The following is a 13,067-nucleotide window of genomic DNA, read 5'->3' on the forward strand; positions in this document are numbered from 1 at the left end:
CACTGCTGGCTTGGAGGAAGAGGTCACAAATAAGCATTAGCTATAAACTCTGTGCAGTACATGAGTTTCATGCTCTGTATTGGAACTATGTTAAATTGCATCATCCCTGTAAATTAAAATAAAATAAATAAATAAATAGAATAACACAGACTGTGTGTGTTTCTGTGTGTGTGTGTCTGTGGGTATGTACCTGACTTCCACTGGGAATCTTCTAAACTGGTAGATTTCTTGTAAACAACATGGTTAATGAAAGTGAAAGTAAAGACAAAGTGAGGGCGGGAGGCTGCTTTATAAAAGAGCCAGTTTCTCTTTTAGCAGCACCACTTGCTGTTCGTCTCTGCTGCAACATCTCAACAGGAACAGTAAAGGTATGAATCTTTCTATTATGTTTACTGTCAGATTATTTCAGTGATTGAATGAATGTAAAATAATATTTTATGTGTATAGTAGTTTTAAATATGATACATTTCAAAATTGATCAACACAATCAAAATGCAACTAAAGTATATTTTTTAATTTTCATTTAGGTTTTAATAGGTTTTGTTTTTAAGTAAACTGTCAATTTTCTTTCTCCTACTAGTCACTTTGTGTTCTCAGAACCTCTCAGCAAATTTGTTCAGTTAACGTTTTACTACTTTTATTAGTTAAGTTTGTAAACTAATAAACTCTGTAACTGTGGTGTCTGCTTCATGTGTGTGAGTGATAAAAAGGCTTCAGTCCAGGCTTTCTTTGGAGTTGATGCTAATTTACCTCCTTTTTGTCCTTTTAAAAGGATTTTTTTGTCTACACGTTAATGTCAAATTTATGTAGCACCTTTTCATACAAATGTGCTTCAAAGTGTTTTACGTTGAATGAAGAAAATCTATTCATAAAGAAAAGGAAACTATGGAAAACAGGTTTCCAGAGAAGAAGAAGCAGTAAAACAGCAGGCTTGAATATTCATCCTTCACTTACAGTAAAAATGCATCAGACACAGGGATTTAGAACAGAATGGCTTGATTATCTCTGGAAAAAGGTACAAAAGAATTGCAATGAACACTAGACTGCACCTAGAATCAGTTAAAACACCCACAGAACCTTCACCAGCACCAACACAATATGTTCTTATGAATGGATTATAAACTGGATGTTAAATAACACTATTAATAAGAGAAAACAACCACATGGAGCAACAATTCACTATTTCTGTTTATCCGTTCTAACCAATTCTAACTATTAATACATTACTTTCAGCTAATGATTTCAACTATTTATTTACATTACTGTTAGTTACTATTACAGTTCTTTATACATTACTTTTAGCTGAATGAATTTTATTTTGCGTGTATATAGGCCAAATATATTTACAGGATATGTAGCCTATATATATGTATCAGAGAGAGACTCTGTTTACCTGTAATTTTCACTTTCACTGTATTTATAATTTATAATATAACTATTTATAATTGGTGTTTTCCATATATTTCTCACTTTCCAGCCATGGGAGACTCACCTTCAAAGCCATCACCCCCTCCACGTAAGCTACGAAACCACCTGCACAACACAGTTCACACTTTATTCATGATACTAAACTATTATATGATGCAGCAGTGGAAGCAGTAGACACGTTTCATGTGTTACATGTATTTGTAGTTTTGCCTTTACTGTATCACTCTCTTAGTTTTATTTTCTTCTATTTGAATAGAATATACACTGTAAAAACTGTTACTTAGATCTAACTCAAAAAAAATGAGGCAACATTTTCCAAGCACTTTTTGCTAGTTTAGTGAACTTTGTGTTTTTATAAGTTGAGAAAACTCAGTAATAACATTTTAGCATAAAGTAAAATTTTTAAGTAGTCTTAAAAAAAAGAAATTTTGTTCAACCATTGTAAAAATAGACAGCAATTTAACTACATCCAACTTCATTAAATTAAGTGGCATTTAAAAGAAAAAATGTTTCTATTAGGGCTGTAGCAGATCACAGATGACCCACTGGCCTCTACTGACCCCCACTAGGCCTAAGTATCAGGGAATTTGTGACAGTGTCTTCTTACTACATTTTTAAACTAAAATGTTAAACAAGTAACAAACTCCTTTTCATCATTAATCCACTGCATGGGGTGCATAACGTTAGTGAGTGAGCTGTACTTCACAGCATTTCACATTCAACTATCCCAGGATTCCTGCTAACTAGCCGCATGTGGCTAACTCTATCCATCTACACATGGAAAATGCCTGTTCAGTCAGCCCACATAAAATAACACTGATCTGAACCTGACTTCATGAGCAAACCCAAAACAGACCCAACCTTACTTTTTAACAATACTTACATAGTAGTCAGAAATGAGGTCCTGTCCACTCTCAATTGATTGATTGTTATTTTGGACATTGAGGAAGTGCATATAATTGGCAATGTTTCAATGTTATGCGATCCAATATTCCTCCAGTATCTACAAATGAAAGAACTCAAGATGACCATATGAAAATATTCTACAAAATATTCACATTTTGTAAAAATTCATCCCAGTCACAGTCATTAAAGTGATAGTTATTATTATCATTAGTTATTTGAAGTAACATATCAGGAACTTATACTTAATCAGTGTTTAACCTGCAGCAGACAGCACTCAGCGCTGTAGGAGCAGAGCGGGAACACAGAAGAAAAGTGATGCACTGTGGAGCATGGGGACAGAAACACAACAAAAAACATTTTAGCCACCTGACATCAATCCCACGCAGGTCCGTGTGTGCGTGCGTGACAGAGAGTGAGCGGGACAGAGCAGAGCGGAATGTGTGTGTAAGACGCTACAATTATGTGCCGGCCGGAGAGCCCCTAACCCCTGTGTGTAACAGACTACAATTAATAGCATATTGCAGCTCAAAATCACACCCATAAATAAACAAACAACCCTTAACATGTGCAACACAAGGTACACAAGCATATATACATCTTTAATACCAACTGAACATCACAGCAACCTCAGTCAAAGTCACATAAAAGAGCTAACTAACTAGCGGCTAATCGTTATCATTCTAATCGCTAACTTGCTAGCTCACATCTAAAACAAAAACAGAATGAACCTGACATAATTAGTGCATTCGCACTCACATATTAAGGATGCACACAGTCCAGCACACAACACAGGCCACTTATGACTGACAGACTGGCTGCAACACACTCGGGTAACTAAACGTTACTACACAGGGATGCACTCAGGTGATGGCGGGCTGAGCAGTTGCATTAGACACAAAGCCTTTCATAGGACTGACTCCGCCTTCTTACAGACATGGCGGCGGTGCCAATTAATTATAAACTTATAAATAAAAAGGATATGTCATTTGTTGTAAAATTTAACACGTAGAGGCCATATTAGACTAAAAATCAGCATTTTGACGGTATGTTAACTGTTTGAGCTTAGTGTGCATTTTGAAACACCTTATGGCATCGCAAGGAGGAAAACGCACACTTAAGCATAACATAGAGCAATACAATCACGGGTGAAAACATTTAACTTTATGCAAGAAAATGATTTCTTACAAGTTGTGTAGTTTGTCGATGAAAAAGCCAGGCAGGTACTCTTGCAGCCTTGTGGGGGAACAAGTTCAGACTTGCTCAGACCGGTTACAGTTGGGCGGGTCCTGAGGATTTACTTATTCAGTAAGTCCTTAAACTAAGTTTTGTGAAATCAGTTTATTGTAAAGTACCAGGAAATCAAATTTATGACAGAAAATTATAAGTTACTTAAACAGTCACACTTTTTACTTTTCTGTAAGTAAAAGAAGACAAAATCAATTTATTGTCAAAAATATACATTTTATAATTAAGTCACATGGACATTGCCACTGAAGGGCTTTTTACAGTGTATGTTTACTGTAACTAAATTCCCCAGTTAAGCTAAAAACTATATCAGTTTAGTTTGATTTAAAGAACAACAAGTAAACGACAAGTAAATAAATATCTCTATCACTATTACTACTCTTGCTACAGTTTTGCCAAACATCATTGTCATAATTCTGTAATATTCATTTTTACCAGATATTTTTCCAAACTTTTTATGATTTTTTTCTGTCTTCTGTTATCTAAAGTATTGCTTCTGCTTCACTTTCACAGCACCACCTTCTCCCAGTAAATTATGAAATTTACAACACATTCATTCTATTATTTACATGTTGACGCATGATTCTGATGAATTTACTCTTTCAAAATCCTAATTATATTTACTGTTTGATGCCTTTTTGTTATTTTCTTGTCAGCTTTAAGTGATCCCTGGAGAAAAATATCTTGGGGGTGAGTAGATATAAATTTGATGCGGTAGCCTTCATTTGTGCCTCTGCTGCTCAACACCAACCTGTCTGACAGTTTATTTGTTTGTCAGACCAGGATTTTATTTTGGTTTATGACCAAATACCTGCAAAACTAATGGCATCCCATCACCCTCAGCTGTGTTGCTAATGAGCAAATGCTACAATGCTAACAAGCTAATCTAACAGTAAACATTATACCTGCTGAAATTAGCATGTTAGCTAAAAGTTATTTATAACCAGTTGAAATAATTAACTAAAAATAATGGATGAATAGTTGAAATAATTAGCTATAAGTATAAGGTAACCATTGTTACTGTGAACACGGTACAATGCTAAGGACAGCCTCACTGCTAGCATGGCTGTTGACTCTTACACTGTGTCTGAAATCTCTCCTTATTTTCTGCATAGTGCACTACTGTTTATTTACCCTCCACCATTTTATTTGTATGTCTGAACTGTGGCATGTACACTATTTTCTTCTAATAGTCCCACAGTGTGATGCACTGCATTTTATAGATGTGATAATTACTGTTGTGTCACCCAATCAGTCATAACATTCATCTAAAATTTATTTATTTTTACTTGTTTATTTTTTTTAAAAAGGGACAATGTACAAGTTGAACATGTACAAAGTTATACAAAAAAGAATACACAAGACACAAAATACAAAACTCACACAATAGCACATCACAAATGTGATAAAGCAAGTCAGGAAGACAATAACATAGAATATCACAGTCAGTGAGTACAGAGCTGAGCAGCTTTTAACAGATTTTTTAACTTGGTTCTGAAAGTAAAGCTGCAGCTCCTCACGTTGTCAGGCAGCGTGTTCCACTGATTTGTGGCTGTTACAGAGAAAGCTGATTGCCAAAATGCAGTGCGGTGAAATGTACACAAAGTCATGTAGTGGAGGAGGGGCCAAACCATGAACCAGGCACTAATTTGACAATAATCTAAAATTATCAAAGCTCAGTAAATATTATTTCTCCAGGACCCGCCAGTGATGGAAATGTATTGGCTTTGTGTCCAGAGTTAGAGAAGAATCTCAATTTACAGCTCATTGTTTAGTGAACTGCTGAGTGACTGTTATACAGGGAGTAGTCAATGAATGTATGACGGAGTGATTTTGGACACCACCTTGTAAAAACTGATATGAAAGTTTTATGCATTTAATCTAAAATCCAATTCAACCATTTTTTACACAGAGACAAAGAGAGAGATCTGCAGTATGTGAGGAATTATCAACCTGAAAACACCAACGTCAAACATCTCAGGATCTTGCTCTACGGGCCAGTCGGTGCTGGAAAGTCCAGCTTCATCAGTTCTGTCGTCAGTGCCGTGAGAGGCAGGATGGGCATTCCAGCTGAAGCCAACAGTGCAACCGTCAGTAACACAAGTCACTCCAAGAAAGTATGTAAACTAGCCCAGAACAAATCTTTTTCTTCCTCTACTAATTCGTCTTCACCTCCTTTCACTCTGATTTGATGTTTTTGACACTTGAGATTTGACACACTTGCCTCATCTCCGTCTGGTGTTACTATTAGTGATGTTACCTTCCACACATGATCAACTTTTCAAAGCAAAAGTATCGCAGTGAGATGTTTCAATGCTTCATTTGCCAAAAATCATGTGACTACCTCAGACGAGGCCTCGTTACATCAGGAGGTGTCAATGCTGGTTTTGGATACAGGATGTGCTTCTCAGTCTGCCACAGTATTTAAAAACAGAGCTGTAGACTCAGTTTAAAGGGGATCAGTTCTAATAGTGTAGACTTTATAGAACAAAACAATGAAAGCAGTAAGGCCATTTATATTCTAACTGTTTCATCCTTCCATACAAAGACAATACCAATAATTACTCAGCTGATGTCAGTATTTTACTGTATCAAATACTTCAAACCAGATATTTTCTAACGTAGATGTTAATCTTTGGCAGATGATTCAACCAGGAGAGTTTCATGCTGATCCAACCCACAATTCTCTGCAAATTACAAACAAAGACACTAGTTAAAGGATGGCACCATTGTCATAAATCCTGCACATTTCCATGTTTCTTTCAGTATGAGACTCACAGAATCCAGAAAGAAAGCAGAGGAAACTTCTACCCTTTTGTATTCAATGACATCATGGGTCTGGAGATAGGAGCTGGATGTGGAGTCAGAGTGGAAGACATCAAACTGGCCTTGAAGGGACACGTGAAGGAGGGATACAAGGTACAACTGTGACACTTGATTCAGTCAAACACGTTAGTTTTGTATGGCAGCATAGTGCTGACACCATGACAAGAAATATCTGCTCAGTTTCTTGTTATAACAAGAAACTTTTCATGTTATTTTGAGATATTTTCTCATTATTAGTAGATGCCAAATTATTCAGTTTTTACAAGAAATCTTCTTGTAATAACAACATATCACTTTGTTATCTCACAAAATGAACGTATCTCATTAAATCAAACTTCTCGTTATAACATGATAAGTTGGTTAGTAATAACAGGAAACTTCCATATGTCATTATGGTTTGAATAAGATTTATGTCATGTATTTAGTATCTAGTAAAAATAAATATAAAAAATATAAAATATCTCTGAATAACATGAAAAATATCTTGTTATATTAAATATTTCACTAATTTTAGTAAAAGTCTGAATACTTCTACTGGTAATACTGAATTTTATTTATCTTTTAAAGCTATTTATTAGTTAATTTTTTTTAACTAAAAATAGATTTGTATACTTCTCCCATTTGTTCAGTAGATATGAACCTTTTTTGTAGACTTTGTTGACATTGTTGCATCATTGTTTACATGGACTTTTATATTATTTTACAGTTCAATCCTGCATCTCCATTGTCAGACCGTGATCCTGGATACATCTCCTCACCGTCTGAAGATGACAAAGTTCATCTTCTGGTTTGTGTCTGTGATGCTAATGCATCAGAGATTAAGGACTCTGTTATGCAGAAGATGAGGGAAATCAGAGAAGTAGCCAGTGACTTGGGTAAGAGCAGTGCTTCAGAGAAGAGTATCAGCCAATGAAACACATCTGTTGTAATAAGGTTTCAGGTACACTGCTCACAGTAAAGCTGAGTGTTCATGAATCTGCTTCAATCAGTGAACTCATGCAGAACTAATAATGATATGACTAATATGATATTCATGATCCTCTCAGGATGAATCTAATCTCTTCACTGATCCTCTGACTTTTCACCCAGTGACATCATCCGCTCAAAATTTAAATTTGCCCGAAACATACAAACTGCTAATTATCAAATGTTAGCATGCTAACGTTAAGATGGTGAACATGGTGAGCATTATACCTGCCAAACATCAACATGTTAGCATTTAGCTAAAAGAATGTCAGTACAGTACCTAAGTTACAGCCACACAGAGCAGCTCGCAGGGCTCTAGACTCTTATGAACATATTTACTGAGGATTCTCAGCTCCTCTTTTAGGCGCTAAACAGCTGAACTGTGATTCTCCTTATTTACTGACCATACTGAGGTTTTGTGTCAGTTAAATGGAAGAAAAGTGGAACCGCTGAACATTCAAAGTTCAGCAGCAGAAAACACTTTTCACTCCATTCTTGTCCAGACATACGGGTGAGTCTGATTCTCATCACTTTATGTAAATCAGATGACGGGCAGCTTATTTTAAATATCCTGCTACGTCAAAACATTGTGACGACACAAATGTTTGTGACTAAGGGCCCTATTTTAACGATCTAAAGCGCACGGTCTGAACTGCATGGTGCAAGTGCACTTAGTTTGTGTCCAAATCCACTTTTGCTATTTTAACGGTGGAAAAATGGTCACTGCGCCAGGCGCACGGTTCAAAGGGGTTGTCCATAGTCTCCTAATTAATCATGGCTGTGTTTTCAGCGTAACATGCAATAAACCAATCACAGTGTCATCTCCCATTCCCTTTAAGAGCCAGGTGTGCTTGCACCTTGGCGGATTGCTATTATAACGGCGCATTTGCCGAGTAGCAAGAAGGAGCGCTTCTCTGCAGAGGAAACGGATCTGCTCGTGCACAAAGGGAAAGTGCACGATCCATAACGAGCACACTGCTGCTCTTGGACCCTCCTGTGGTCCCAGACCACCAGTTTAAGATCCTGTTCATTCATTTGTTGTAAATTTGTCTTCGTTTGGTTTTTGAAAAGGTTTATTATTTTAACTACAGCTTTGGATTCTTTAAAATCGTTTTGTTCAGTCAGGGAGTATCAGGTCAAATCAGCAGGTTTTAATTGTTGAAAGTATAGAAACTTGATCACTGTAACCTCAAAAATGTTAAACAATATTTGTTAAATATTGTTCAAAGATTAAAGAATTAATTTTAATCATGTAAAGAATCATCAACACAGTTATCAGGACTTGATGAGCTCTCCAAGGTGCTGATCCTGCTGCTGGCAGCAGCTAGAAGCTGTGCAGATTTATTTCCTTCGTTAGTTTAATCATTGTTTTCACCTCATTTATTTCCTCATGTCATCATGTACTGATGCAGCAGGAAAGTCGATCTGTGTCTGATCCGTTGTTGTCTGTCTGTTTAAATACCTACATGATTACACAATTTGGTCAAATAATTCAACAATTTAATCCATCATTACTGCGATTAGTTAATTCTGATAAATATTATGACTGAGCATTATGACATGTATTTTTTAAAATATATTAATATACACAATAATAATCTTTCACATTGTAATCCTTTTATTTGTTACCTTGTGCATGTTTGTGTGCTGCTGCGTGTCCTGTGTGTGTAACAAGCAGAGTGTATGTGGTGCAGCCGCCTGTGTAGGTGCATATTACTGTCCTGATAACGCTCCTTAAAATAACAGTGAAACACTGCGCCATTGACTTTAGACCAGGTTTTTGTTGGTCAATAGTGCAATCACTCTCTGCTGCCTCAAGATAGCAACGCACCAACAATGCGCCTGACCACACCTTACATTTAGACCAACATGCCCATGGGCGCACTGATGGGCGCACTGATGGACGCACTGATGGACGCACTGATGGGCGCACTGATGGGCACAAGTGCCGTTGCTATTTTAACAACGTGGGCGCTGGACGGGAAAATGACAACTGCGTCTGTCTTAAAATAGCAAAGAGACTTGTGCTGCACGTAGCGCCGCTCTGCACCGGGCGTAAGATAGGACCCTTAGTGCATAGTAAATATCCTCCTCAGTCTTGCTCTCCTATAAATTCATTTTCAGCACATAGTAATATAGGATATGCAGAAATTATAAAATAGAATTAAATTAATATAGTTCTGCAATAGTTTAAGCTAAAATAAAATATTAATGCCAAAATGAATATTTATTCCAGAAAGTTTACATTGTGGAACAATAAGTTACAGCTAATTTTTGTTTGTGTCTTTTTGTTGGTATTGGTAAACTGTTGTTTCTTCAGTATTTTATATATTTTGTGCTGGTTTGTGAACACCACAGCTTTAATCTGTATTTATCTGTCTTCTTAATGTGAAGTGGTCTAGTCTGCATTTCTTAGGTTTGTGGTTTACAGTGTTTAACATGCAGTTCTAATGTTTTTTTTAAACCTGAATGAACTGTGAAAGTTAACTGAAGTCAGGTTACTAAATGCATCTCTCTGTCGGCAGGGATTCCTCAAGTGGCGATTGTCACCAAAGTTGATAAAGCCTGTGATGAAACTGAAAAGGATCTAAAGAATGTCTACAAGAGCAAATACCTGAAGAAAAAGGTGAGTTTCTGTCAGTTTTGTTACAGAAATGTAAAGTAAGTTCATTATTTTTATAATGTGAGCTCACTGTAGATGAATTATTGTTTCTTTAAAACTTAGATCACAGACTTCAGCGCTAGGCTGGGTATTCCACTCAACTGCATCTTTGCTGTGAAGAACTACAGCTCAGAAACCTACCTGGATGAGGATGTTAACACACTGATGCTGAACGCACTGAGACTGATGATTGACTTTGGAGATGACTTCATTAACAAAATGTAAACCTACTTTCTGCTGAGATACATGGTCATCATACCATTATCATTTATTATCATTAATGATGATCAGCTTAATACCAGTATGATGGAGAATGGTTTAGTATTATTGTGTTAATACACATTCATGTTGAGATAATCAATAAGGAGGTATTAGTCTGTGTTGATTTGCTTTTTATTATCCTAATGTGTAGTTGATTTGTTTGCCTTTCCTTCCCTTTCATAAAGTCGCTCCACTCAAAAACGTTTTTCTTCTTGTTCCTTCAGTTGGATGTTTGTTCTCTTCTCTTTGTAGAATCATGTGCAGAGTTTGTTTTCATTCTTCTGCTGAAAGTTTCTCTGAAATCATTTAAAATCAGATATTCAGATGTGGTCCTATGAGCAGGATTTGTGACATCACAACTAGTTTGGAAGCCAATCCTGGTCCAATATTCAATTCACACAAATGTGATGTGATTTTCTTTATTGGTTTTGTGGAAAAAAACATATCAGACATTATTGTTCCAGTATTTAAGCTACACTTATTTCAACATTTAGCTGGATAGAAATGCAGATAAAACACAGTTTCAACTGCATTTTAATGACTAAATATATTATATGTGGAGAAAACTGGTGAAAATCAGTTAAAGTACTTACAGATTTCACCTTGAAGTCTCATTTGCTGATTTTTTGTGCAAAAGAGGAACTTCCTCTTCTTCTTCTTCTTCTTTGTCTTCTTCTTCTTCATATTTATGGCGGTTGCCAAACAACATTTTGGTGCATTACCACCATCAACTGGAGTGGAGTGTGGATCAGGAATCTATACATTCACTAATTCTAATAATACATAAAAAAAGTAAAATTAAGAAAATAAAGTTATATTCTTATTCTTTCTATCAAGTTTGAAAACACTTTTCTTCATAATAGATCACATAAATCAAAGCTTAACTTTATTTCTTTGATCTTCTCTCAGCATCATATTTTGGACATTAAAGCATAAAATGCTCTTAAGTTTCTTCTTGATCACAAAATTCCCACCTTCCTGTATTATATTTTCATATTTTAAATAACATTCTGTTTAATCCTGAATGACCAAAACGTTCTCCAAATGTTCTTCCTTTGTTCATCTGTCAGCTATTTCATTTCCTTTGATTCCTGTATGTGCTGGTTTCCGTACAAATGTCAGTTCCATCATATGAATTCTATATAGTGTTGGACTATAACTCTCCCCTCAACCCCTGTATGTGTGAACAAAAGTGTAAAAAGGATTTTGAACAAAATAAATGTTGATAAAAACAACCAGTGGAAGAGTTTATAGACAGGTGAGACTGAAGAGGTGAGTTTTCAGTTCTCAGGTTTGTGTCTCAGTCCAGGAAACAGAATATAACGATCCCTTCATGTATGTATGTACTGATTTGTAAAACAAGTTACTGACCTTCAAAGAAATAAAATAATTTGTACTGTCTTGTGTATCTTTTCTTATAACATTATTGATAATTGCTTTTAGCAGTGGCACACAGTCCTGTCCAGTCCTGGGGGCTGGGGGGTCACCTGCCAAGCTTCTCAGGACTGTGAAACTGCCAGGAATTGAAACTCCACATCAGTTCCTGGCAGTTTGTCTGTGCTGTCTACAAATTCCCGTGAACAGTCGTTAATCTGCACTAAACAGCAATAAACAGTGCTGCTTACTGATGAAAATCACACTTTTCATGCAGTGAAACAGGACGGACTTCTGAGCCTCTTTAGACAGGAGGGTCTAGAGCTGCTGTAGTGGTGTCAGTCTGAGGTCTCAGGTCGTCTGATGGGTTGAGGTTAAAATCTCCCTGCAGCTCGCTTAACTGTTGTTCAAGAATCTGTTGTTCAGCTCCCTGCTTTTCCTTCAGGTTTGCTGAAAATGAGAAAGTAAAGCCACAGATAATCTTAGTGGTTTCCCAGAGTCGACTACACACTCAGGATGTGTCGATATCCTGCACACTTTCTGTGTTATTACTATTTCAACATGTTGTGTTAAATTATCCAATATATGTGTTAAAAAAATTAAAATATTTCACGAGTGACCAATACAATGTGTAAAATAATAATAATAATAATAATAATAATAATAATAATAACAATAATAATAATAATAATAATAATAATAATAATAATAATAATAATAATAATAATAATAATAACTTTATTTGTATAGCACCTTTCATACAAAAAAATCAAGCTCAAACTGCTTCATAAAATGAACATAAAAACATGTAAGTGGACATAAGAGGGAAAATAAAACATTTTGATAAAAGATCAAATAAAGTGTCAATAGAATACATTATAATAAGATATAATAAAAACAAAGTTAAAACATAGAAGACATAAAATGTAAAAAATCAAGTAAAATTGAACATTTTAAAAGAAGTGCAGTAGAGCATCAGTGTGAAGCAGACTGAGAGAAAATCTAGTTAAAGTCTAAAGTGAAGAGATAAGTTTTTAGTTTTCTTTTAAAGATATATAGCTGATATCTATCAGTCGAGTTTCCATAGTTTTGGGGCATAATTGACAAAGGCTGCATTCCCGATTTTCTTTCAGCTGTTGCTGGAATCTCCGATAAACCAGCAGCAGATGATCTCAGTGTTCTTGAAGGCAAATAGTTAATAAGGGAGTTAGCGATGCAGTTTGGTCCTAGTCCATTAAGGGCTTTGTATGTAAGGAGGACGACCTTAAAGTCAATTCTAAATGCTACAGGAAGCCAGTGCAGAGCTGAGTAGCTGGTCAGGAGTGGAGAATAATATTCTAGAGTTCCAGCGTTCTCTGTAATAATCTTGGAAAGTAATCCTTTCTTGCCAGACATACTG

At 35.9% G+C, this 13,067-nt stretch overlaps 1 protein-coding gene across 1 annotated transcript; it reads left to right on the top strand.

Annotated features, from left to right (window-relative positions):
* Positions 1-326: 326 nt before the first annotated feature.
* LOC137192233 (interferon-induced protein 44-like) lies at positions 327-11,660 on the top strand. Its single transcript, XM_067602766.1, has 8 exons — positions 327-368; positions 1,478-1,516; positions 4,236-4,269; positions 5,492-5,696; positions 6,346-6,498; positions 7,112-7,280; positions 9,897-9,997; positions 10,097-11,660. Exons 2-8 carry the CDS (start codon positions 1,480-1,482, stop codon positions 10,256-10,258), a joined length of 861 nt encoding a protein of 286 aa, XP_067458867.1. The 5' UTR covers positions 327-368; positions 1,478-1,479; the 3' UTR covers positions 10,259-11,660.
* The last annotated feature ends 1,407 nt before the right edge of the window (positions 11,661-13,067 follow it).

Source organism: Thunnus thynnus, chromosome 11 (assembly GCF_963924715.1).
Source record: "Thunnus thynnus chromosome 11, fThuThy2.1, whole genome shotgun sequence".
NCBI lineage: Eukaryota > Metazoa > Chordata > Actinopteri > Scombriformes > Scombridae > Thunnus > Thunnus thynnus.